The sequence below is a fragment of the Typopeltis vanoorti genome, chromosome 7 (assembly GCF_054136105.1).
Source record: "Typopeltis vanoorti isolate ZY-2024b chromosome 7, IOZ_Tvanoo_1.0, whole genome shotgun sequence".
Lineage (NCBI taxonomy): Eukaryota > Metazoa > Arthropoda > Arachnida > Uropygi > Thelyphonidae > Typopeltis > Typopeltis vanoorti.
In genome coordinates, this window is record NC_143555.1 from 73,990,790 (window position 1) to 74,017,612 (window position 26,823).

Genomic DNA, 26,823 nt, shown 5'->3' on the forward strand with positions numbered 1-26,823 from the left:
TATGCGAGTCCCTTCAGAGGAAGACCTGAAACTCAATGAGCAAAAGATGAAACGTTCGCTTCTAGAAATCACGCCATCCCATCCCATTCCTGAAATGGTCTTCAAAGGAGTGCACATGATAGTCTGAGACTACATAATTAAGTTTACATAATTAATTTCACATTATCCTTTTCTCCAAATCAGTATTATTTGTAAGAATTTCAATATTGCTGGTGATATTTCGATCTTTAAGTGACTAACTGCATCAACCCTATCACTTGGTCTTCCTAATTTCTTCCTGCCATGAAATGTTTTGCTCAACTTTCTTCTCTTATTCTGTTTAAGTAATCATGCCACCTTACATTGTCTAATCACATTCTTGAATACTATAATGCCATATTCTTTATATTATTTTATACAATTTTACTATTGATGTCATTCTGTTCACTCTCTTAATTGGTCTCAAAACTCTCATAAGTTAAAACTGGACAACTTGAACATTGTTTTGTGTACTTCTAATTAATATTTTGGCTAATTTTTCTCTTGATGCTATATTAGCTTTACTTATTCTACTGTCTATTTCCATATTTAATTTATCTTCCCTAAAAAGTGTGATTAAACATTTGAAATATTTTCCTTTTTATAGCATCTCTACTAATAATGTAAATTATGTTTTCCATGATCCTGCTAATTTTCAGTTTTTTATCTTTTCATTGCAGATTTTCATGACATTCATTATAGTAGTTATTCAATCTAGTTAACAATTCTGAAGACTTATACAGGGTACTTAAGAATGTAACATCATCTTCATAATAGAGTTATGTGCCAGCTTCTTTCATAATGTTATCCATATGAATAGTGAGTAAGAATGGTTGTGCATTCTCATCTTATACTTGCTTTTAGATCAAACCATCTTCTTGTACTTCTTTCAATTCTAACTGCTTACATCATAAATATAGACAATGTATTGCTCTCTCTCTCTCTCTGCATAATATTCCATTTACCTATAACTATAGTATTCTTATCAGCTTTTCTCTTGGTACATTCACTATTTAGCTTCCAGGATGATTCAAAATTCTTTTACCAACAGTAGGTACATAATAGTTACAAATTAAACTATACTTTGCAAAAAAATTATACTCTTGTTTAATCTCTTAAATCCTTTAAGTGTATGCAAAGTTTGCAGATGAAATATCTTCACAACTAGGCTACTGAGTTCACATCAGCTACCTCAGTATCCCATAATGCAAAGCACACTTACTTTCAGATGTGCATTGCTATGCATTATGGGGTCACCACCCAAACTGGTTTTGACCTTTAACTGAGGTGAAAAAGTAAAGGGGAATACTCACCATAAGCCTAGAGCAGTTAGTATAGGAGTACAAGAGAGCCTGGTAGTGAGGTCTAATCAGTGCGAGCCACACTCCAAAAGTTACCAAGAATGAATTAATGCAGGTCATATATTTTGCATATAAAGTAGCCAGGTGTGTCAACTTATCATTAAAATACTCTGGATAGGAGATAATCGTAGGAAGTTTTTTCGCTTGGTTACAAACTAAATTATACTTGTCAAGAAATTATATTCTTGTTTAATCCTTCACCCAAGTTTAAGCAAACAAAGTTTGTGTGTAAAGTATCTTTATGACTAGACTATACGAGAGATGAGACTATACCTCATATATAGAACTGCCTCAGTATCCCATAATGCAAAGTATATTTCCTTTGAGAAATGTATATTGCTAAGCATCAAGGGAAGGGTCACTACTCAAACAGGTTTTGACATTTAATGAGGCAAATCCTAAGATATGGAATGGTCATAACATCATTGACCTTTTCTTAATTTGGAGGCATTAACAACAATCACTTTTAGATTTTTCTACTTCATCTTAGCAACCAACAAGTAGAAGTTGATGATTTACTTCATTTTATGGATTTAAAACTAATTAACATGAGACTGTCATTGGCCTAACAAGCAAACTTGCTGCCAGTGCCATGAGATTGTTAGCATTTTCTCTTCAACAATATGCAATTGATCATAAAGTTTTTACTCTGGTTAAAAGATTTTAGTCCCATACAGGTGAGGAGCGTGCAACTAATATTTCATATGAAAAATAAAATATGAGATAAGTCATAGTTGCCATCCTGATACACACAGCCAACTATGGCTGGCAGTCAACATGTTAAAGGATCTGGCAAATTAAAAATTTTCATCTTCAGATAGCATCTCATATTAATAGATACCTCTATACCTCTTTGCACCATTACAAATCTCAAAAATTGGACATTATTTCAACACCAGGAGTGATAACTTGCCATCTTATTAATGATGTGGAAGAGTTATCCAAAGAACTCCAATTGCTAGTTAACATTTTCCTACAAAATGGCTATAATAAAAGAGTCAAAGGTTTTATTTGTCTTCCTTATATTGGCTCAATTTCGGTAAAGCAATCCAAAATTATTACTGTGTACAAAATTAAAAGTGTTTGATCCTTTCACCAGAATTGAATCACTACTTTCACCTGTTAAACCTAGAAACAGCCCGGCACTCTATAATATCCAGAGGTTTACTGTCCATAGTGTAATCGATAAAAAAATTACTGTATATATATATATATGTGCTTAATATTAATCGATAAAATAATTACTATATATAATTACTATATATACTTGAAAGCCCAGTGGTAAAATCTGAAACTAGATCAATTATACAGTGATTAGGAAAAGATTTTTAAACAGTACTGCAAACAAAAACATACCCAGGAGCAGATTAACTCAAACCACATTCTAGTTGTTTCAAAATTAAAAGTATGACTAAAACACTAAGAGTAGTGTTTTAGTCATACTTTTATGTATGACTAAAACATACATAAAAATAAAGAACCTAATCCTGATTTCAATTACTTCCAGAATGACTTGATTAAAAATAAGCATGCAACAAAATTAAAAGCTGTTTTGAATACTTTTGAAAGTTTCATTCAGAACATGGATGGAAACTGAAAAACTAAAGATGGAAAAAGAATGGAAGATTTTCAAGGAGACTTAAAGATGTTGCCTATGATTACACCCACCCACCCACCCCCAAAAAAAAAAAAAAAAAAAAAAAAAAAAAAAAAAAAAAAAACTCAGAGCATAGATGAATGATGGTATATTAAATCTTCAGCAAAAGACAAGCAAAAAATAAAGAATATAATTTTTAAACAAAATAATAAGGAAAGCATACATAAAGGCTAAAGAAATAAGTTTAACAGTTAAGGGCAAAGATATAGCCCTTGATTTAAATAAATAAATAGATTTAAAAAAAATGAGAGGTACACCAAAAAATGAAAAAAATGACAAACAGGAAAATGAATAACATGGACTTTTCAATCAAGAGCGATGACGGAAAGTTCTTGAGAAGAAATTAAGAAAAAGTGGAGCAAATACATTCATATCTTTTCAGAAATGAGAAAAGAGAAATAACATCACAGTTTATTAATCTTGATGACACCCTTCTAATACTAAAAGAAAAAACATGAATACAGAGCAAATGACAGAAAAGATACCAGTCAAGATGACATTCATACAAAAATGCTATAAGTCCTAGAAGTAAATGAAATAGAAGAGCTAAGGAAACAGTAATCATAACCATATACAGTAAGTGGATATGTTCCTGTGGGTTGCAAAGTTTAGCTGATAGGCAGGAAAGAGGAGACATAATAGAAACTTTTAAGTTATTAAAGGAGTTCTATAAGATCGACACAAAGGAAATTTTTCAATACATGATGAACAGAGCAAGAACTAGGTCACCCCCTGGAAGTTGTGTAAGAGTGTGATTACTAAGGATGTGCAGACTATGTGTTTTATTTGGAAAGTGGTGAGTGTGAGTGGAATGGATTGCCAGAATGAGTTGTGAATGCCTTGACAGTAAATGAGTTTAAGGAGAGGTATGATAGATACTGTATGTATAAAGCTCAGTGTGTGTCTCCCCTGATGAGTCTTTTGACTTCATGGAGATACCTGTATAATAATAATAATAAGAAGAAGAAACATGCAATATAATACTCATATTTTGTGTGTGCGCGTGTATTATACATTAAATCATTCTGCTGATTAGTTACCCAGTCATAACCTTTTGAAATGTGAACTTTAATTATAATCACCCTGTGCGTGTGTGTGTGTGTCTGTGCACGCACGCACGCACGCACGCGCGTGCACACACACACACACACAGAGGGTGGTTATAATTAAAGGTCACATTTCGAGAGGTTATAACTGAGAAACTACTCAGTGGAACAATTTAATACTTAACATGATGTGCACAGCAATAGAATTTTATTTTGTGCAAAAACCAACATTAGTTCTAAAAGTTGCTATTAGAGTGATACATGATACTCCTGGTATGCAGTGAAACACTGTGACTATCATTTATGCAAATGACAAAATGTCCAAAATGGCATATGCTGCAAAAGAAGCTTATATAAAAGCAAGTAGCTGTAAAATGTGTCAATTATTGCCTGTGAGCAGACGTGTTAAAGCAGAATGTCACCATTACCGAAGGATGACGAGCTTCTTGTGATGTTGTTTTACCAAATTAACATCTGTGCATTGACAGCATTGCAAAAGTTCAGAACGTTAAAGGGATTAAAAATGATTTATGCAAAATGATCTAAAAATTTTAAGAGATACGTTCCTTACATGTCAAACTTGGCAGAGGACAGAAGCCCATCGAACAATAGACAGTGGAGGAAGTAGACACAAAATTAGAGGAAGAAAGGATGGCAGATGTAGGAAGCAACAGCGCATGACGTATTACATGGTTTTACACAAACCTGTAAGCACAGTTCACAAAGTCATAAGGCATATTCTGCAGTTATCCTTACAAGATTTCCCATGTTCAGCAATTGCTTAATCCTGACCGGGAAGTACAAGGAAATTTGCCCTGCAGTTTCTTGCTCAGACTGAATTGGAAAACGACTGGCCATGGAACATTTTCTGGACTGATGAAGCTCACTTCCATCTGGATGGCGCTGTGAATATGAACAACTGCAGAATTAGAGCAACTGCAAACCCACACATCAGATTACATTTCATTCTCTGAAGGTCACTATTTGTTGTGGTTTTACAGAAGAATTCATTATCAGATCTTTCTTTTTCGAGGAGCTTGGTCCCACTGGTCTTGTTACCTGCACTGTTAATGACCAGCAATATCCATCTCTCTTAGCAAATCAGGGTGATTCCAACATTTCAACAGCATCAGTGCCTGGAGTCAACAAGTTTTATGCAGGATGGTGTTCCTGCTTCTAGAAGTTCCATTCAGTATGCTATGTCAATAACATGTCAGAAAGACTCGTGAGACTTCTTTGCAAGATTAACCTTCAAGTTTCTTTCCATCTGGTTCAGAAATTAAATTTGTTCCTAAACACTCCAAAAGATAAATATCTTCCACTTTCCTATGCTGGAGTTTCTAGAATTCCATACGCGTGTGACCATTCTTATTATGGGCAGACTGGAATCTTATTATCGGTCTACTAGAACATCAAGATTATATATTATGCTCCATTAGTGGGAAAAGGTCCAGTCTGGCCAGCAATGCTACATCCACTAGACATATGAGTCCATTGGGATAAAATTAAAATTTTACACAAAAATCGTTTCTTAACAGAAACATTTTATAATGAGAGGTGTGAAGCCTATAATCCATCAACTGAACCTTAAAAAAATGCCTGAAGCATTTCCAAGTTTGGGAGATTATCTTAAGACATACTTCATTTTTATGTAGGTGATTGTTAAATGATTTATTTAACAATAATTATTTTTTGATAATTATTTTTTGTGTCCTTGAATTCTAATACTTTAGATATGGAGCTCTCCTCCTGCAATAAATATCACACATTGTAACATGTGCTTTAATTTCAACTGTTATTCTATTTGTTTTTCTTTCTTTTCCTATGTGCACACAAAATATGGCTGAAATTCTGATCATAATGAATAATTTTATCCCTATCGTAAGTTATTTCATAATTTAATCTTTATATTACTGGTCTTGTATAATCATAGTATTTTATCTACTTCATAAGAATTGTATTCAATGACTAAAAGTGTGTGGCAAAAAGAGCTGAGTTCTGTTTATGCTGTGCCACTGGAAGAGAGGTGCCCTGGATCCATATGTGAAGCATATTTCAGCAGCTTAATAATTAATATTATTTTGTTTTTGTAGTGATGTGTTTATATTGCCAACTCCTAAGCTTATTTACACAGTTAAAAAGTGAGTTGTGCAAGATATCAATTAACTTATTTTTCACTTTTGTTTATACTGCACAGATTTTATGTTTACTTCAATGCACACAAACACATTTTACATGTAAATTCCCATAGTTATGAAACTCTTCAATTATTTTCTTTGGGGGATAAGTTGTCAATCATCAATAAAATAAAATGTTTCATTTAATTATTGCAGTATAAACAGTAATATCAAATAATGTATTCACTGTTTAATTTCTAAACAATTTTTTATCTTTTCAGAGGTTTAACTGTTTATAAAGGACATTAATTATAAAGCTTTTTTTCCTTTACATTGTTAAAACAAATTTTTGATTGGCATTATAAAAGATTTCTGTGGTAAATGTTGAACCAAAAACAAAAATATCAATCACAATAAAAATAATACTTACAATAGATAGAAAAAATAAATACTTACAGTTTCCACAAATTCAAATTTTTTTCTTTCTTGAACTTCTTGAATCAGGCATACGTAATCCAGAGAAGCCTGATAGAAATGTCTTCTTTCGAACTCCAGACTGGCATCTGCCTAACATTTTTAAATGTTAAATCAATTAATAAGAACAACTAAAATGCTAATAAAGTCGACTCTCGACAGCAAACTGATAGGGACTAAAAGGAATAGTTTGTTATAATAATATAAGATTTACTATATCAAGTTTTCTTTTTGGTAGTTTGTTATATCAAGAACTAAATGTAAATGCATAACTCGAGATATGTTAATAGTAACTGATCAATGATATATATTGATCAATTATTATTAGTACAGTAATTATTCTATGATATATGACATACATATAATATATAATTATTATATATCATGTTATAAAATATGTATTACAATATAATTATAATATTAAAAATATAAATATAATCATAATTATATTAAAATTATGTTATAATATATTGTATATTATATGCATTTACTTATATTATTATAACAAATTATTCCTTTAGTCCCTGTCAGTTTGTTGTAGTGATAGTCAAGTCATAACTAATCAGTATATCAATGATTACTAATTTGTTACTAATTGCTATTAATTGATTACTAATAAGTTACTAACTGATTTATCTTGAGTTATGTACTGAAATTATAATGTCCATATATATCATTATTACAAAACACAATATGTAAAATAATTTACTCTTCTAATGTAGTAGTATACCTGTGATCTGGAACAAGAGAAAGTAATTTGTTAATTATCTGCACTCAGAGTAGATTAATTCCAATATCATCTTTGTGCCTTGGCATGATTATAAAAATGTATGAAAATATTGAAAAATATTTACACTTTACACAGTGAAACAACTGCTGTTTGATAATACTTCTGAATATCATTGCAATTATTCTTGAAGACTAATAATATATGTAAATTAATAAGAGAATTAATATCCAGTCCTTGACTTAATAGTGTGTAAGTAAATGTTTTTTGTCCACTGTATTATTATTATTATTTTTTTTTTTTTTTGAGCCTGCAACCAATAAATTTTGCATAGCCTTTAGTTTGATTACAGGAAGACTACAGGCTATAGTTATATCAAGCTTGTTTACAAGAGTTGAAAGTTTACACTTAAGAAACTATATTCTGTTTTTTCACACGTTTTACTGAAGTGCAAGGAAAGAAAAGTTGTGCAGAAAATTTTTGTGACTAAGCTACACCTGTTTTAACTTTTACTGAGATCTCATCAGTGGAAGTTGGTTTTGTGAAGATGAGACTTGAGAAAAGTGGTATACATTTTGGTATACAAATAGCAACTTGATACAAGTCAACTGTTTGATGTATAAAAGTAGTTATTTGTTTCAAGTCATTATATATATTTATACATATATGCAGGTATACACACACAAAACAAATAAGTAAAATATTAGCATATAAAGTGTATATAGAAAAATATTTCTATGTAAAATCAAATAAAAGCTCAGGTAGATTGCTAAAGGTAATAAAATAGTGACTCAGTTCATTCAAAAAATACAGGCAGTCTACTAAAATATGGTGGATGCTTAAAAACCATTCTGAAGGTATCTGTAGATTACAGTTATGAAGAAAAGAATTGTTAGATACTTGTGCCAGAAAATAAAAATGATATATATGAAACACTGCCCAGTAAAACAAGGCCCTGCTGATTTTGTCAGGGAACTAGGGCGAGCAGTGAAAAATCAGCCAATGGAACAGACTCAGACTCAACTTCTAGAAGAAGAAGAACATCAGAAAAACTGAAGACAGCAACCATCAATATAAAGAGTATTAATGCAAAGGAAATTGAGCTGGAGAAGAACTGCAAAAACACCACATGGACATAATTGGCATCAGTAAAACAAAGAAGACAATAATAAGTGAAATCTTACTAAATAATAAGTATATAATGTTATATGCAGGCAATGATGATCAAGGAAAGGAAGGAGTAGTGAGAGCATTCAACACCAAACACGAAGAAAAACCTTGATTGGAAGGCAGTTTCAAGTAGAGTTATGTGAGCAAACTTTAAAATGCAAAATGGACAATGAAACTTATTTGTTTGTATGTTTCCATAGAAGAATCTCTTCAGGAAGAAGTAGATGAATTTTTCGTCATTTGTGCAGGCAGCTGACATAAAGAAAATGGATATAGTGTACTTGTTGGAAATAGCAGAGTACGAAATGAATACCACCAGGCATATAGAAATGTTTTGGGAAAATTTGGAGAAAAGTGCAAGGCTAATAATAATGGTAAGTATCTGCTGGGTTTCTGCTCAGCATATGGACGAGTCATTACTAGCACTAAGCTCCAACATAAAAATGTGCACAAGTTCACATGGAAAGAAGAAGACAAGAAAGCCTCATTGACTATGTCTATGTGGATAGTGATATCTTCATGCTAGTTCAGGATACAAGAGTTTTAAGTAGAACTAAATAGCACATCAAAAAGAACAGTATGCAAAAAAAGTTTCTAAAAAAAATTAAAGTAGAACAGCTTTTACAGGTAAATTGTAGACTTAACTATACAAACATTATTGAAGAAAGATTGAAACAGTTCGAAAACAAGAACCAAACCTTGGAGTCTCAGTAGCAAACTCTGAAGAAGACACTGATTGATTCAGCTAGGTAGGCATGTGGTGTAGTTGTCTGCATCCATCCATTTCATTTGGCATCAAGAAATGCTGCATGGTCACAGATGCTCAGTGATGTGCCACACCAGTCGTCGCCATGTGGTCCTGTTCTATCCTTTTCTGGAGGATTCTGGAAGATCAGTCATTTCAGATACACCATCCATCAATCTTATTGACAGTCTACTCCTTCCTCTTTTTCCTAGAACTTTATCTTCCATTGTTGTTTTGAGAAGTCCTTCATTCCTTTAAATGTGTCCAAAGTATTTCAACTTTCTTCTTTCAATATCCTAAAGAAGCATTAAAGTTCTACTGATCCATTCACAGTCTGTAAAGATAGAAAAATAAGAATGCCATGGTAGATGTGGGAAGTTAAAGAAACAGTTCTGGAAAAGAAGAAAGCTCCTAGCAAATAAGTTGGTAATGTCTTAAAAGAACAGAGAGAAAAATGCAAGGGAGTTAAGCAATGTGTGTAAGTAGCTAAACAAAAACCATAGAAATACTTCAGTAAGAATATAGAAGTTATATATTAGAAAGGTGGCAAAATGTTCTGGAGGTTACTGAAAAAGCTTAGGAATGGAAGAAAAAACTAAAAGGAATCAAAGATGATAAAGGTAAAAAGAAAACTGAAGATAAAGATAAATTAAAGATGCTAAGAAAGTATATTCTTGGTTTTATCCTTTATCCAAGTGTAAGCAAACAAAGTTTGCACCTGAAGTATTTTCAGGACTGGCTAACTCGTATATAAAAGCTAATGACTTCACATCACTTGCTAAGAATATTCTAGATGTCTGGAGTAATTACTTTTGAAAGACTATTAAATGAAACAAACCCAAGAAAAATGGAGTAGAAATTTTCCAAGAGAAATGCAAAGAGGAGTACATATCAATACTTGAGGCAGAAGAAGCCATCAGAAACTTGAAATGTGAAAAGGCATCTCGAATAGATGATTTTTGACCAGAAATATGGACATAGTTTTTCTCAAATATAGAGGTATAGTTTGCAGTGCATAATTCAAAGGATCAGGTCAGTAGGTCGAATTCCAAATGTCTGGAGTAGAGCTCTCACATTATCAATCTATAAAAAAGGGAATAAAACTGAATGTAAGAATTACAGAGGAATTTCTCTACTAAGTGTTCCAGGCATATAGAAAGAATACAATAAGATTATTATTATTATTAAGAGAGACCTCCAGGAAGTCAGGGACTCATCAAGGAAGTCCACCTGGTGTGTGTAGCATGTGGATCCTTGAATTCATTCACACTGCTTCAACTCAACATCCAATGGCAATCCATTACAATCCTATGACAGAAAAATCTAGCCCCCATCCCCCTTTTTAGCAGCATTCATTCATTCTCGGTTTCCAAGGATGCCCTCCTGTCCTTTCCCCCATCTTCCATAAATTGAAAAATTCCAATCAAATGAAATCCTGTATGACCCTTCCAAATATGTGTAAGTCTCAGCATATCAACCCTCTTTCTCCTGTTTGCTAGTGTCTGCAGTCAACATATTCTCAATCTGTCTTCATTTCAGTATTCCACAATCCTGATATCATTTTTTAGCACTCTCCACTATACCAGAATCGCAATGAAAACCAGGAGACTAGACCTGCACACAATAGTCAAAGTGAGGTCTTATCAAGGCCTTGTAAAGAGGCAAAATGACATCCTTATCTTTACATGTGAACTTTATTTCACTGAAATTATCTTTTGAGTTGTGCTTGCAATCTTTGCTACACGGCACCTGACTTTCAACTTTCTATCGACTAACACTCCAAGATCCCTTGCCTGATCAGTTTCTTCTAGCATAATCCCACAATATAATACGACATTGGATATCTAATCATGCCAAAGTGCATGACTTTACATTTACTGACATTGAACTGATCCATTTTCCAATGCCCACAATTTCATCCAATTTAAATCATTCTGATATATATTGCATATCAGCAGCATTCTTCTTCTTCTGCAGCTTCTCCCATTAAAGTGGGGTCACTGTTGATGACGAGTCTACTCCACATCCTCCTGTCTTGGGCTGTCACCACATCCAAGTTCTTCATCCTCAAGTCCTCTTCTACAAGCTCCCTCCATCTCTTTTTTGGCCGCCCACGCTTCCTCCTTCCTCGCACATCCATCTGCATGACGCTTCTTCCCACATATTCGTCCTCCCCCCTCATCACATGACCAAACCATCTCAACCTTGATTCTTGTATCTTCGCTCCTAAGTTCGTAACTTTCACTGTTCCCCACACATAGTCATTTCTCAGACGATTCTTTCTGGTCACACCGCACATCCACCTAAGCATTCTCATCTCTGCTACTTCCATCCTGCTGATGTTATTTTTCCTCAGGGCCACAGTTTCTATAGCATACGTCATAGCTGGCCTCACTACTGTCCTATAGATTTTGCTTTTCAGATTGATCGGCACCCTCTTATCGCATAACACTCCAGGCATCTCCCTCCAGTTCCTCCAACCCGCTTGTATCCTGCATCCCAATTCCTTCTCAGCTCCTCCATCTTCTTCCACTGTTGAACCTAAGTATCTAAAGTCCCTCACCTTCCTGATGATATTTCCTTCAAGCTCCAGGTCTGTCTCCTGGCCACCATCCACTGTGCAACACATATACTCTGTCTTACATCTGCTCAGTCTCATGCCTTTCTTTCAGTACTTTTCTCCATCTTTCCAGTTTAGTTCCTGCTTCTTCTCTTGAATCTGCACACAGCAAGATGTCATCTGCATACAACATTGTCCAAGGCGCATCTTCTCTCACCTCCATTACAATATTAAACAGAAACGGACTTAATGCTGACCCTTGATGCAAGCCAACTGTTACTTGAAAACTTTGTCTGTCCCAGACAGGTCCGAACACTTGTCTTCACATTTCTGTACATCTCCCACACCAACATGACATATTTCTCTGGAACCTTCTTCTCCCTCAGACACCTCCAGACATCTTGCTTGGCACTCTATCGTATGCTTTCTCCAGATCAATAAATGCCAGATGTAGCTCCCGTTGTTTCTCGAAACTTTTCCATCATCTACCGTAACCCAAAGATAGCATCTGCTGTTGATCTACCAGGCATGAAGCCAAATTGTTCCTTTGCAATCTCCACCTCCTTCCTCAGTCTTCCATCAAGAACCCTTTGTAGGATTTTCATTGTATGGGACATCAACTTTATTCCTCTGTAATTTTTACAGTCTTGTGCATCTCCTTTACCCTTGTAGATGGGGACAAGAGTACTCTCCCTCCATTCCTCGGGTATATTTTCCTGTTGGCAAACTTTCACAAACAGGTCCCAAAGCAGGTCAGTTCCCTCTTCACCCAGTGCCTTCCATGCCTCCACTGGAATCCTGTCGGGGCCCACCGATTTTCCATTCCTCATCCTCTTCATGGCCTCCGTCACTTCTGCTCTACTGATGTTCTGCACCCTCCCCTAGGCTGCCCATCTTCTCTGTGAGTCCTTGCATTTTCCTCATTCAAAAGTCCCTCAAAGTATATTCTCCATCTGTTTCTTATGTCCACATCCCTCCATAATACTCTTACTTCAGCGTCTTTGATCTGCCTCACATGTAAGATGTCCTTTGCTGCTTTATTTCTACATTTCGCTAGTTGGTAAATTTTTCTCTGTCCTTCCTCTGTTTCTAATTGATCATACAGATCTTGATATGCCATGGCCTTCGCCTGTGCCACAACTCTCTTGGCTTCTTGCTTTCTCTCTCTGTACACCTCTCTGTCCTCTTCCACTCTTGACTCATCCCACTTCTACTTAGCCTTCCTCTTAGCTGTCACTGCCACTTGTACATTATTACTTCACCAACAACCCTCCTTCTGCTCATTAATCATTCCAGATATCTCACCAAGCACCTCGATTGCACAACTCAGAATTACTTTTGAATTATGTTTCCACCAATCTTGTACACTTTCCAGTCCATACGAAATCCTCTCTAACACCCTCTTCCTAAAAGGATTTCTCACACTCTCTTCTTTTAAGAAAAATCACTTAATTGCCTTCATCCCATGGCTTCCAGAGGTTATTATCTTCGATCTTATTTTAAAGTCTGCGCACAGCAGTCGGTGTTGTTGTGCCACTTGATCTGTTGGAATTACTTTACAATTTGTCACAACCTTAAGATGTTTTCTTCTAGTCAAAATGTAGTCAATTTGTGAACTGTTGTTACCACTCCTAACTGTTATCAAATGTTCTTCCCTCTTGTAGAAAAATGAATTCACAATTGCCAGATCAAACGCTACTGCAAAGTACACAACCCTCTCTCCTTCCTGGTTCATCATTCCCACTCTGTGGCCACCATGCACCTTTTCACAGTCTCTATTCTGTCTCCCTATGTGTCCATTCAAGTCTCCTCCGACAATCACCATCTCGTTTTCTTCCAGTTCTCTCATTTCCTCATATAACACGTTCCAGAACTCATCTTACTCCTCTGCTTACAGCCAACTTGCAGGGTATATACACATAATACAACCACCCACTCTTCTCCAAGACCCAATTTCATTCACATGATCCTGTCATTCCTTCTACTCACTTCCAGTACTTCACCCTTCATTCTGCCACACACCACAATTCCTACACCATTTTTCCCTCATTATTCGCTCCAGAGTAGAACAATTTATATCCATCTCCCAGTTCCTTTGCCTTTCCCTCCCCTTCCTCCTTGTCTCCTGGACACATAAAATGTCCAACTTCCTCTTCCTCATCATATCTGCCACCTCTCTTCCCCTTCCAGTCATGCATCCAACATTCAGTGTTCCCACTCGCAACATCCTCTCCACCTGCTGGGCTCACCTCTTTAACCGCACCCACCCTTGATGCAGTAGCCCTCGTCCACTTCTTGCAGCTGTAGGGTGATATGGCTGCACATTGCTTAAGGGGTATGCCCTAGCCCTTATATCATTTTCTCTTTGACTCATATCATAGCTAGAGATGGCAGTGAAGTTTTACTACTGGAGATTTTAAGAGCCCTTCCTGACATCAACCCTCGCCATTTATCCGGGCTTGGGACTGGCACCTATTGAGGCTAGCTTGCCTCCTTCGGTGGCTGCATAAGACGAAATGACTTAGCAAGATAGGAAAGATTCACCCCTATCCCTCGAATACTCGAATAGCATCAGGGGGAAGGAGCAAGGAGAGGAGAAAAAAGCAAAGAAAGAAGGGGAGGGACCAGTCTACAGAATAATATAACAGATGTATATTACATGAAGTAATATACATATCAGCAGCATTACCCAACCTATTTTTGCATCATCAGAAAATAGCTGTCTATTGTTTGTCAAATCCTTTGCAATATCATTATTGTACAGATTAAATAACAGTGGACCAAGCACTGATCCTCGTGGTACACCACTGGTTTTTTTTATTTTTTTTTTTTATTAATCTTTGTACTGGTTATGTAACTACCGTTACATCACGTCCAGACATCTCGACCAGACTTGATATAGGCCTAAGCCTTTACAAGTGTTTTATCCTATGCCTGTTCTAGTTATCATTGTAGTCATTCTCTGGTGGCAATGCCATGCCACCAGTGTGCCCTGTAGGGCCCTCAAGGAAAGAACTTTTATATCCTTCTGCGTAAGCCCAAGCTGTTTCAAGTCCTTACAACTATCTGCACTCCATACGCCATGTAAAGAGATGGTGGCACTGGTAAACCTCAGAGTTGTCCCATGCTCCTCCCGTATCTTACTAACTAGATCTTGGTTACTTTTATAATAATTTACTTTATTAATATGGCTATAGGCTATTGGGCACCCTGTTCCAACCACCTGGGCATCAACTACCCAAACATCACCATCTCTTTTAATCACTAAGTCTGGCTTATGCAAACCCGCGGAGGTCCTATAATGTGGTTCCACCGCAGTCTCCCAACCTTTGCTCTTAAAACGGTTGTTCAGAATGGAGACCACGGCATCATGCCTCCTCACGCGGACCCCATGGGTGCAGAAGCAACACTGGGCTATATGAGACAATGTCTCACTGTAGTGGCAGCCAGCCCTATAACTGGAGTCGTCACTACCCCATCGAGCTGTGCGGGCTCGAGTAGGCAGGGCATTGATCCTCGTCCTGATAAGGTCAATATACTTGAACCCAGGGAGGAGTCTGTGCCATCCCTTACCCAATCATGCTGGAGAGGCACCAGATATGACTCTTTTAAAGGAGCACCATCTACAGAACAGTGCAACAGAGATGCCCATCTCGTGTTCTGCAGGTGCTGACTCGATTAAAGTACCTTGATAATGGGACCAGCCTATAGCCCACCTAAAGTCTTCTTGTATTAATGGACTATAGAAAGCCTCTCTGCAGATGGGGGAAGAGATAGTTCTAACTATGTGATTCTTGACAGTTGCAGGCGTGGGATCAGCCATCTAAGTGATGGAACCCCAAGCCCACCATCTTTCACCCTCGCATGGAAATATGTAGTAGGAGTGTCAGGCAGCAGTCGGAGGCCATGATCTCATGGCTGAACAGATAACCCCTCTCCATTTGGGACAGTGCCGAGATATATGTCCTACCAAGCACCAACTTGTGGTAAAAGCGAGGTAGGAGATAGTGGGAAAGGAGAAACAGTCTTTGCTGGGGGCTTGAGAGGAGCTTTCCTCAAAGAAGCGATCCCAGCTTCTACCTTCCCTTTGGGGTGAACATGATATCGAGGGATCTCCACTCTTCCATAATGGTCAAAGCATGGAACGGCCTCCCGTGCAGGGGAAACTCTATTGTCTCGACCTTAAGCTTCTCGTTACGACCAGAGGGAACAAGAGTAATGTAGAGAAGTCCTGCTAAAGAGCAGGACTTCTCTACATTAATAGAAAGGCTTCGAATAGATAAGAAGTCAACTGCCCAGTCAAGGAGTTCCTGCAAGCCTATCTTAGTAGAGGCTACGAGAATAAGATCATCTGCAAAGGCATTAAAAGAAGAAGCAGAGAGTAGCCTATATGGCTAGGAAGAGAATGAAGAAACTCATCTATGATACAATTAAAGAAAGGGGAGATAGAGGATCACCCTGGTGAACACCCTGCACTGCGGGAATAGAAGTTGCATGGGACCCTGTAGCGATAGTGGTGGAGCTACCCAAGTATAGCTCCATAACATAGGAAAGAAAGGGTTCTGGACATCCAGCAATAGACAGCACTCAAAGGAGAGCAGGAAGGGAGACCCTATCAAAGGCCTTTTGGAGGTCCAGTGATGCCATAATCAGAGAGAAGAGAAGATATATATTCTCAGTACAACTGTCCGAAGGGACAAAAATCTCTCCGTCTATAATCATGCTGTATATGTTGCTGAAGTCGTTTAACTAATATTTTATGATAGAGTAAGTAACAGGGAAGAGTTGCACAGTCGGATGCACAGCTTGAAGTTTCTTTCTTCGGAATGAAGATAGTTCTTGAATCACCTAAGTATGGTGGTATTACTTTACTAGAAAGGAGAATGTCCACTAAGTCTTGAAGAATCTTCAACGGCACCTTCCGAAGCTTAAACGCAGGAAAGCCATCAGGTCCGGAGGTAGAGAAATTGGATGGAAGAGTTGCTTTAATCTCTTGGATGGAGACAGGCTGGTATATTTCAAAGGCAGGAATGGGCCTCAATATCGTAGGTTAGTCATCATAATCAGGGAAGTGTGGAGGTGGAGCAGAAAAGAATGTACTCCAGAATTTGACAAAATAATCATGTAAGTCTGCTAGAGGTGGAGGGGAAGCACTGTCAAGGATAGTTTTGGCACATTACATCTATTCTTTTTATGGAGGGCCTGCATAACTGCATAGGCCCTCTTCCTCTGCTTCCTATTTGACAAAGTCATTGTGGAATGAGACGTAGGCTGATGTTGATGAGGCATGAAGTGTTCAGAGAATTCAGCGTGGAGGTAGTCATTCAACTGATCTGTGATATTCATTCCCAGAAGGTGAGTCTGGATGAGATATTTAAGAATTTGATGGTTATATTCTGGAAGAGGAGGATCATCTAGAGATGATATCAGTCTGAGAATCAAAGCCTCTTCTTCAACAGCAGGATGGTGGCTGGAAGATGGAGAGGCAAGGACAGGAGATACAGAGATATTACCTGTTCCTACCTGTGGCAGATGGGCTGCCAATTCTTGAAGTAAGGCTTTGTAACTGGCTTTCTGTCTATGACACTTGATGGCATCCAAGGATCTTAATGGGAATGCCTTAAATAAAGCCTCATTGATTTTCTTTATCCCTTGAGCCGTCAACTCGATCTCATGAGTGGCGAGGATCTTTTCTTATTCAGCAGTCCAATGTGCTTTGATGCACTCAGTTCTTATTGCAGCGCTGGCTTCGGCATGTTTCGAGGTGCGATGCACAACAAGGCCAACTGCAGGAGAGAATGCACGATCGCAGACCTGACATATGAAGTGTCGGAGATTAGGAACTCCTTGACCGCCAGAACAAGCATGATGAGAACTTGAATAAATGGGTTGATGACAGATGACAGTCTTTGCAGAGCTTTCTTTTAACTTTCTTCCTGAGGACACCGCTGGGACAGGTGGCAGGATCACCTCCAAACAAAAAACAGACATCTGGATTTGCACTCGACGAGTTTCCTGGTTCCAGCCTATAAGAGTCAGCGCCTTCATCTGATGAGTTATTGCAAGCGAGGAAACTTAACCCAACCAGGGTTGCCAATCCTGGAAGGGAGGAATAGCATAGCAGGTCAGTCAGTCACCTGAAGGTGTCCAGGAATCGCCCCTAAGAGGCCGCCCACTACTGCACTTGTGAAGTGTCTCAGGGGATGTGCAAGCCAAGACTACATCCCTTCGTATTCCCAAAATCTTGCAGACTCACATTCCCCGTATACCACTTTTTGATATGTCAGTCAGCCATCCTCTTATCCATGCTAATATTCTAAAATCCAAACCCATATTCTCCAATTTATGCAAGTCTACCATGCTATATTCTGCCAAAAGCCTTAGCAAAATCCAAACATGGTGTATAAATTCTCCTTGTCTAGTTCAATGGTAAGATTGTTTTAGAATGTAAGCAAGTTGCTAAAACATGACCTTCCCTTAGTAAACCCATGTTGCTCATTGCAAAGGAGAGATTCACTGTCAACCCATTTCTGAATGTGAGCCTTAACCAATTTTTTCAAAATCTTCACTACCAATTCTGAGATACTAATTGGTCAATAATTGGATACATCAGAAGCCAGTTCAGTTGGATACAAACGAATATCCAGTTCAGCTGAACACTCTTTTAGCACACATGCTGATATCCTATCAGTCCCTATTGCTGAATTCTTATTCAGTTTGTGCAACAGCTCTAATACCTCATCCTCGTACACCTGAGTTTCTTCATCCAGTGAAGAGGTAGCAGTGAGCTCAATGTTGTGTACACCAGGTTGACAGTTTTTAACAAAATGGGCACTCATTAGTTGAACAACCTCTTCTGCATCTGTAACCCTCACACAATCTGCATTTAGAAGAGTTATTTTTTTCATATTCATTATTTCTTTTGCTTACAGCATATTGATAGAATTTTTGTGAGTTGTCTTTAGCACACAAAGCCAGTTTTCTTTTCATAGTCAGATTTTGCTTTCTGTACAACAGTTGTGACTATTCTAGCCTGCTGCTTATAATTTTCATAACAGACATCATCCTTATGCACACAGTATTCCTTCCACATTATCCTTTTCTAACAAATCTTTCTTGTTTAATAAGATTACACATATATTTGACTACTACCTATTTATTCTTCAAACTCTTGGGACACATTCTGATACCATCATCATTTAAGTATTGTTTAAATGCTTCCCATGCACTGTCGATATTCTTCCCATGCACTGTCGATATTCTTCCCATCCAGCAACCGATCCTACTCCACTGAACTCAGTATACTCCTCAGTTGGTCATAAAATGCTCCATTGTAGTTCAGCATGCAACATTTTCTGAATGAAACATTCATAAACTTAGTCACTTCTGAAGTGAGTACCGCATGATCACTGTCACCAATCGGAGGCAGAATAGTTACATCTTTAACTGAAATGCCCTCTGACACTATGATCAAATCTAACATTCTTGGACCTCGAGTTTTTTTCTGTCACATGCTGCTTGAGGAAGTTTACGCAAGTATATACATGAAAAGAGGCTAATAAAAATTGTTGGAGAGAAGCTGGATTCAGGCTAAACAGAGGTTGTCAGGATCAGATTTTCACTTTATGACAAATAGTTGAAAAATCATGGGAGTATAACAAGGATCTGTACTTAAGTTTTGTACATCTGGCCAAGCCATATGACAAGTTGCCAAGGGAAACGCTTTTTAAAACTACAGTTTTATAACTTAAATGGAACATTATTCAGATTTAGTGCAATACATAGTCTATATTTAAGCTGTAAGTTAGTAGTTAGAATTGAAGGAAATACAGGAAGATGGTTTGAAGCAAAATCAGGTGTAAGACAAGGATGCAACATTATCTCCACTCTTATTCATCTTCTATATGGATCACATTATGAAAGAAAAGCAGCATTAAATCTGATATTAGAATTGGAGATATCAAACTTAGCTCTTTGCTTTATGCAGATGACAATGTACTCCTAAACATCCAGAGCATGATTCTCTAACTAAATTGAATTACAGTTGTAAAATTTTGGCATGAAAATCAGCAATAAAAAGACCAGAACTCTGAAAATAGTCCGGAATATCAATTTCAGCTGCAAATAGGAGAGCCTCTAGAGCAATTAAAATATTTCAGCTATTTAGACACAGTTTTTAGTGACGATGGCAAATTAAATCTAGAAACAGACAACAGAATAAGCAAAGCTGATAATGTGGGGTGCCAATTGAATAAATTCATATGGAATAAGAGAGAAATTAGCCAAAACACTGAACTAGCAATATATAAGACAGTATTCAAACCAGTTTTAACTTATTGATCTTAGAGTTGGGTTAGAAATTAAGCACTTAAAGATTAGAGATTACAGATATGATAGTTCTTAAAAAAAAAAGGAGGCCTCAACAGACGGCATCAATGGCAGAATCATATTAAAAATTAAGATATTAGGACAGCAAAAGTGAAAGCACATAGGCCATCCCTGTGGTATCGCAGCATTAAGATATATAACTTGACATTGTTTGCACTCAAGAATGTGTTAGGAGGGCTAATCTAAAGTGACTTAAATAGAATGGGAGAGGAAAGATTAGCAAAACAGGTGTTTGATGCCAAAATGGTAGTAAAAAGACCCAGATGAAGACCAAAATCCAGGTGGAATGATTCAGTCAGAAGTGTGCCTTTGAAGAATGAGATGTTAGATATGACAATATTTCAGTGCTGACACATAAAAGACTAATTTGGAGGAAAATTTTTCGCAGAGATTAATAATAATGTAAAGTTAACCATGAAGTGCTATCCTAATGACGTGAACACCCCTTGAGGGTACATATCAGGAAATCAATGATTATGATGATACACACACACACACACACACACACACACGAACTTTTAACTTCTGAAATAATACATATGAGGGGAAGATGTTCAAAAACAGTGGAAGAAGATGAAGGTGTCTGCAAAGAAGTAGAAAAATATTAGTATGGAGTTGAATGGAATGTCTGATGGTTGGCTGTTACATATGTCTTGAGATTTGAGAGAATTAACAGTGCATGCTAATTCTGATGAACAGCAACAATAAAATATCTGTTGAAAATATGTACAAGAGTAAGTAAGTGAAGTCAAATTAAAGATCATTATCAAACATGTGTTCTCTTCTATAGTGGGTCAGGAATTTTTACATTTATTTATTGGGGGGGGGGGGGGGTAAGAACCGTATATGAGAGATTGGCAGAATAGCATTTTGTCATTAGACTGATATAGATGAAAATATTTGCAGAGGAATAATAGCCATTCAGAGATGAAGCATCACTAGCTAGTTCCTACTATAATACAGTGCCTCCTCAAATGTTGAAGTCGATAGATTATGATGAGAGATTAAAGTGAATGTACAGTTTTTTGTTTTTTTTAAGAAACAAGACAAAATTAAATTATTAAATAGGTCACTATTTAATATATTATTATTATTATTTATCACCTCCAGGGAGTCAAAAAACTCATCGAGGGAGGGCATCCACTCTACAACTCAGTCTCCACCACTCACAATCCACCAACTAACCGCAACTACACCAACGTCTATCGCCAACCACCATCACAGACATCCATGCCCACGGCGGGATTCGAACCCACAGCCTTTTCTTGGGAGCGGATACGCTAACCACTCGGTTATATACTACACATATAGTATGTGTAGATTCTACTAGAAATTTTGATAATTTGTGTTGTGCTAGACTTCTTAAAAAAATAAAACAGTGTCTTCAGTACTGTGAAGAGGATCATAAGCAAACACGCTTGCTGAAAATCCAACAGAAATGCAATCAAATGGAGAAAATACTTTTGATATAGCAGAAGTGAAAGCACACAGGCCAGCCCTGTGGTATCACAGCATTAGCTGCAAAATTTGAGACTCAAGATTTACAAGCCATCAGATGACGCCATCCCAGAAGGCATCATCTGATGGCTTATAAGAAGGAATTCTCTAAATCCAGTTGTACAAGATGGAATTTGAGTCTATACCCTTCCCCCCCTTTTTTTAATGTCTCTCATCCACAAAAGGCTTTTGTAAATCTATAGTACATTCATAGAGTGGGCAAAGAAATTCGTGTTTCTAATTTTGTGATTTTTTTTTTTTTTTTTTTTTTTATATTTTTAATTATTTTTTTGCATATTCTGGAAACCCTGATGTAAAGATCTGTAATGGAACTTTTTTTCAAGCTATTGCAGGCTTCCAAGAATCAGAGCAGTGATCTCATACCAGGTGATAATATTCACCTCCCATTCCAGACACTCACAAACATTCATGCACATGGTGCGATTTTAAAATGCAGCCTGTTAGTTGGAGAGTAGAAACACTATCCACATGGTTAATTAGACCAACTTAAAAAAGGCCGTTATGCCAAGCCTGATGAAATGAAATATCAAGAACAATTATTTGAGTTTCTTCAAATTTTTTTTTATGGTATTTGTTTAAATGTAAGATCATTGTGATGCAATGATAATAGCCAATATACTGAAGATCAAAGTTTTAATGGAAAAGAATAAATAATTTGATAGCCAAAGTTTATCAGGCTCTTCTTAGAAAGAATTTTAGTGCAGGCTAACTTCCAGGATAAGAAAATATACAAATGGAATAAATAATAATAATAATAAATAAATAAAAATAAAAAATAATAATCACAAAAATGAATAATCCCTAGAAACAAAACCATAAAATGAATTAAGTTTCCTAAATTTAACATTAGCAAAAGCTACAGTAAATTAAAACAAAAAAAATTCATAAACCTATGAAAGTTGCCAATTGTTCACATTATCAAAGCCAACATCTTTGGTCAGACAAAAAACTTGTGCAGTTTATACATGCCTTTAGATAATACCCCAGGATTAATTCATTTACAAAATAAAACTCACTTCTGGAGAGGGGGGGGGGCTTTAAAAAGAAACAATGCACTCATCACCTTATGAAATATATAATAAAAGAACAGGACCTTGTAATAAAAACCATCATTGCATACCAACCCAAATAAAATAATTTTCATATATTGAAAATATACATAAAACATACATATACATTTAACAACACCTATCAGATAGGTTTCTATATTAAACAAGTTCATGGTGCAAATTTAAAATTACCACTTTCATAAATGGAGAAACTGCCATATCATAGTCTAGGTTATATGTTTAATTAGCAGCAAAGCACCTGATTCCAATTTTAGATCAATATATTTAACATAAAAGTGAATTATAGGAACTGTCCTGACAACAACCACCAAATAAATAAATAAAGCAAACAAGTATGCCTAACAAAAAAATCAGTTCATACTAAAAACATACTATGAACTTAGAAAAACAAAATAATTAATATACAATCAAAGTTATAACTTCTGATGTTTATAGTGACTAGAAATGCACTTAATGTACCATATCCACTTTCTAGTGTTTCAAGTTTACACAACATATGGTACTTTTTTTATATTCACAGACCCCCAGCAGTTCACATTCACTCCTTTCATCTAAATCACCCATTTTATAATCTTCACCGCACACTTTTTCTTAGATTTTCAATCTACATTCACTTAGGTAAAAGATTAAACAAGAAAACAAAATTTTTTGTCAAGTATAATCTTTGTAACTCAGCGAGAGAAAAAAAAAAACTTTCTACAACTATCTCTGATCTAGAGTATATTAATACTCTAGATCAGACTAGATATGCCTTTTTTTGATACTTATATATATTGAAAATATGACTCCTGCATTAAACCTTGGTATCTTTCTGGGTTGGTTCCCACTAATAAGACCTCGATAAAAGTTGAAACTGGTCCTTCCCATAATAGAGAGCAACAGACATGTCTGAAAGGAAGTGTGCTTTGCAATATGCGATACTGAGGCAACTGATGTGGCATCAACAGCCTCTATATACAAGTAGCCTAGTTTGAAGACACTTCACATGCAAACTTCGTTTGCTTTCACTGGGATAAAGGATTAAACAAGAATATAATTTCTTGGAAACTTTGTAACTATATCTACTTACATACCTATTCTTAGTAAAAAAACTTTAGGTCAAAAAAATTAAAAAAATGTCTCAACGAAAAACCCCAAGTTCTTATGAAGTTTCGTATATGTGGAAAAGCATATGGCAGTGACAAAAGAAAAACTGTTTAGAACAATACACATAAACGGAACATTACACAGAGCAATAAATAGTCTATATTTAAGATATAAGCAAGCAGTTAAAATTGAAGGAAGTACAAGAAGGTGGTTTGATATAAAAGCTAGTATAAGACAATCTCAACTCTTATTCTGAGAAAGACTAAAGGAGTGAAGATTGCATTAATGGAAGAATCATATTAAAAATTAAGATATTAGGAAGGAACTTCATGTTGTTAACATTCAAGAATGTGTGAGCAGGGCTAACCCAAGATGAGATGAGTCACTTAAACAAATGGAAGAGTGAAAGGAAAGGTTAGCAAAATGGGTATTTGATGCCAAGATGGCAGAAAAAATACCTAGTGGAAGACCAAGATCTAGGATGATTGATGCAATAAGAAGTTCTTCAGAAAACCAAAATATAAGATATGACAGTATCCTGACAGATAACAGACTGGAAGAGAATTGTTGATAGGAAGTTAACAATAATGTAAACTTTCATATATTTCTATCACAGCATCCTACACATTCTTCAGGGAACATATCAGAAATGTGATGATGATGGAATAGACTGCACATGTTTAGTTCACTGTAAACTAAATATGTGCACATTTACCACCATACCACCAAGTTGGCAAGGGGTTGTTATAAAATCAATGGTGGAGAAGTTCTACAGAGAATAGTGGGAGATCAGGGAAGAACCAGAGGTCATCCCTGGAAACTGTATAAAGAGGGTGTGAGTAGGGAAGTGAGAGGCAGGTTTCTTTCGCGCAGAGTTGTGAATGATTGGAATGCCTTGCCCGAGAGTGTGGTGTCTGCAAGGAGTTTGAGTGTGTTTAAGACACGATATGGTGAGATGTGTGTGTGATAAAAAGGCCTCCCAGATGAGTCTTTGACTCCATGAGGTCTTGGGAAATAATAATAATATACCAACCTTGACAGGTCTACACATATTATGTGGTAGATTAACCTCTTCTCTCAGCGAAACATTCCCACCCTACTTATTGGAGGCTTGAAGTGGCGAATGCCATATTTAGCTCCCAGATCAGGGGTTCTGGTTTCTGACTTTCCCCCTCTCTATCCATGCAGCAACCACACTTCAACACACCGAACATATTAGACTCAATTTCCCACATTTCGAGGTTACGTTGGTGCTACAAGCTAGCAGAGAGATAGAATAAGGCCTGAAATCTGTCAATAGTGAAGACAGAAGGTTTGCCCATTCATGTGGCACATAAACCTGTTACCACATCAACCAAGCCTACTTTCCAAATTAAACACACCACAATCCCTTTCACTACAAGGGTCCTGCCTGCATGTTTGTGAGATCTAACACTGCTCATCAGAGGATATCAAAGTTAGGCTCCTCTATTTTTGACATCCTAAGGCTTAAAGTTATCTTAATTATTAAATTAATACTGGCAAAAAACCATATAAAAAAGTAAAACAATTTAATAAATCAATGACTAATTTCGTACAACAATATTGTTGACTTCTTCAGATTGAGACCATAAACACATGGAGATTTCTAAATAACAAACCATCATATTTTAATTCATTCAACATGTGACAGAAGTTGAATGCATGAACAAGATATCATGGGTGTGGGTCACTGTTACAGGACATAACATATTTTGTCTCATAGCCTAATTGATCAATATGTAGATCTCTTATGTATGCTGTCCAGAGTTGATTTAATATAAGGCTTTGGTTTTTATTACACTAGGTTGGACATTATATCATATCACTAGCCTCTTTAAATTTGCATATGCAAATATTAAATTCTATCTATGATAATTTAGTGATTTGCCAATTGACTTGATGGTATCATTGTAGATTGAAAACTTGCTGATTTATATGTTCTTTTTTTCTACACATCTCTAAAATGTTCTTTTTGATGGATTTCTCCAGAACATCTCGTCTATTCAACATAACAAACACCACAATTGCAACAGATTTCATGAAGGTTCCCTTTCCCCATTTGGTAACAATGGCCAGCTGCCTGTATGCTCCAAATTCTGAAAATTACTCTGACCTAATCACTTTCCTTTCCCTAAAGATGAACTTTCTGCAATCTAGCTATCCAAATAGTAATGCCATTTTCCTAGGTAACCTCACTAACAGTTGGACATAAGTTATCTCACTGATGTTATCTAGCTCTAACTGGCTTCCATTTTCCTACACTAATGACTAAACTGACAAAAAAGCGCCTCCGTAGCGCAAATGGAAGAATGACAGTACATTGCACCCTTTGATTGGAATAGGCCTAAGTTCGATTCTCGTCGCGAAGGGAGGAATCTTTATCTGCACGATTTCAATCGAAGGTGAGTTAGCCGATCTCATACAGAGGTAGCAGGGTTTTTTCTCCTGGAAACTCAGGTTTTTCATCCCACATACAGACAAATCGGCCCTTCAGAACACACGCAATTTACAGACAAAAAATACTAGTTGTGGTGGCCGATAGATGGCGTTGATGGAGATGATTCGGAGTAGAGGTTCGGTGTAGTGGTTGAGACAGCTGCAGGTGTCCTCCCGCAATGAGTCTTCGAACTCCTTGGAGGTGTCTGGAATAATAATAATAATAATAAAAAAGATGCAGAAGTGATGACCTACAAGCAATGACACAATGCAAATTGTATTACATCTACTTACCCAAATTCATGATAACCCTCCACTCCCCCAATACTTAAAAAAAAAAATAAATTAGTTCTCCATCCAGATATACTAGCTTGGCTGGTGGAATGGTTAACATATCCACTCTTCCTGCAGCAGGCATGGATGCATGTC

General features: G+C 36.5%; 1 protein-coding gene across 2 annotated transcripts in view; it reads right to left on the reverse strand.

The window, feature by feature from the left end:
- The window catches only part of Graf (GTPase regulator associated with FAK), a 573,290-nt gene that overhangs the window by 404,131 nt on the left and 142,336 nt on the right, over positions 1 to 26,823 (reverse strand). For both annotated transcript variants that reach the window (XM_090395958.1, XM_090395957.1), the window contains one exon: positions 6,656 to 6,766. In XM_090395958.1, the coding sequence (XP_090252084.1) occupies positions 6,656 to 6,766 (111 nt within the window). The remainder of the gene's footprint in view (positions 1 to 6,655; positions 6,767 to 26,823) is intronic.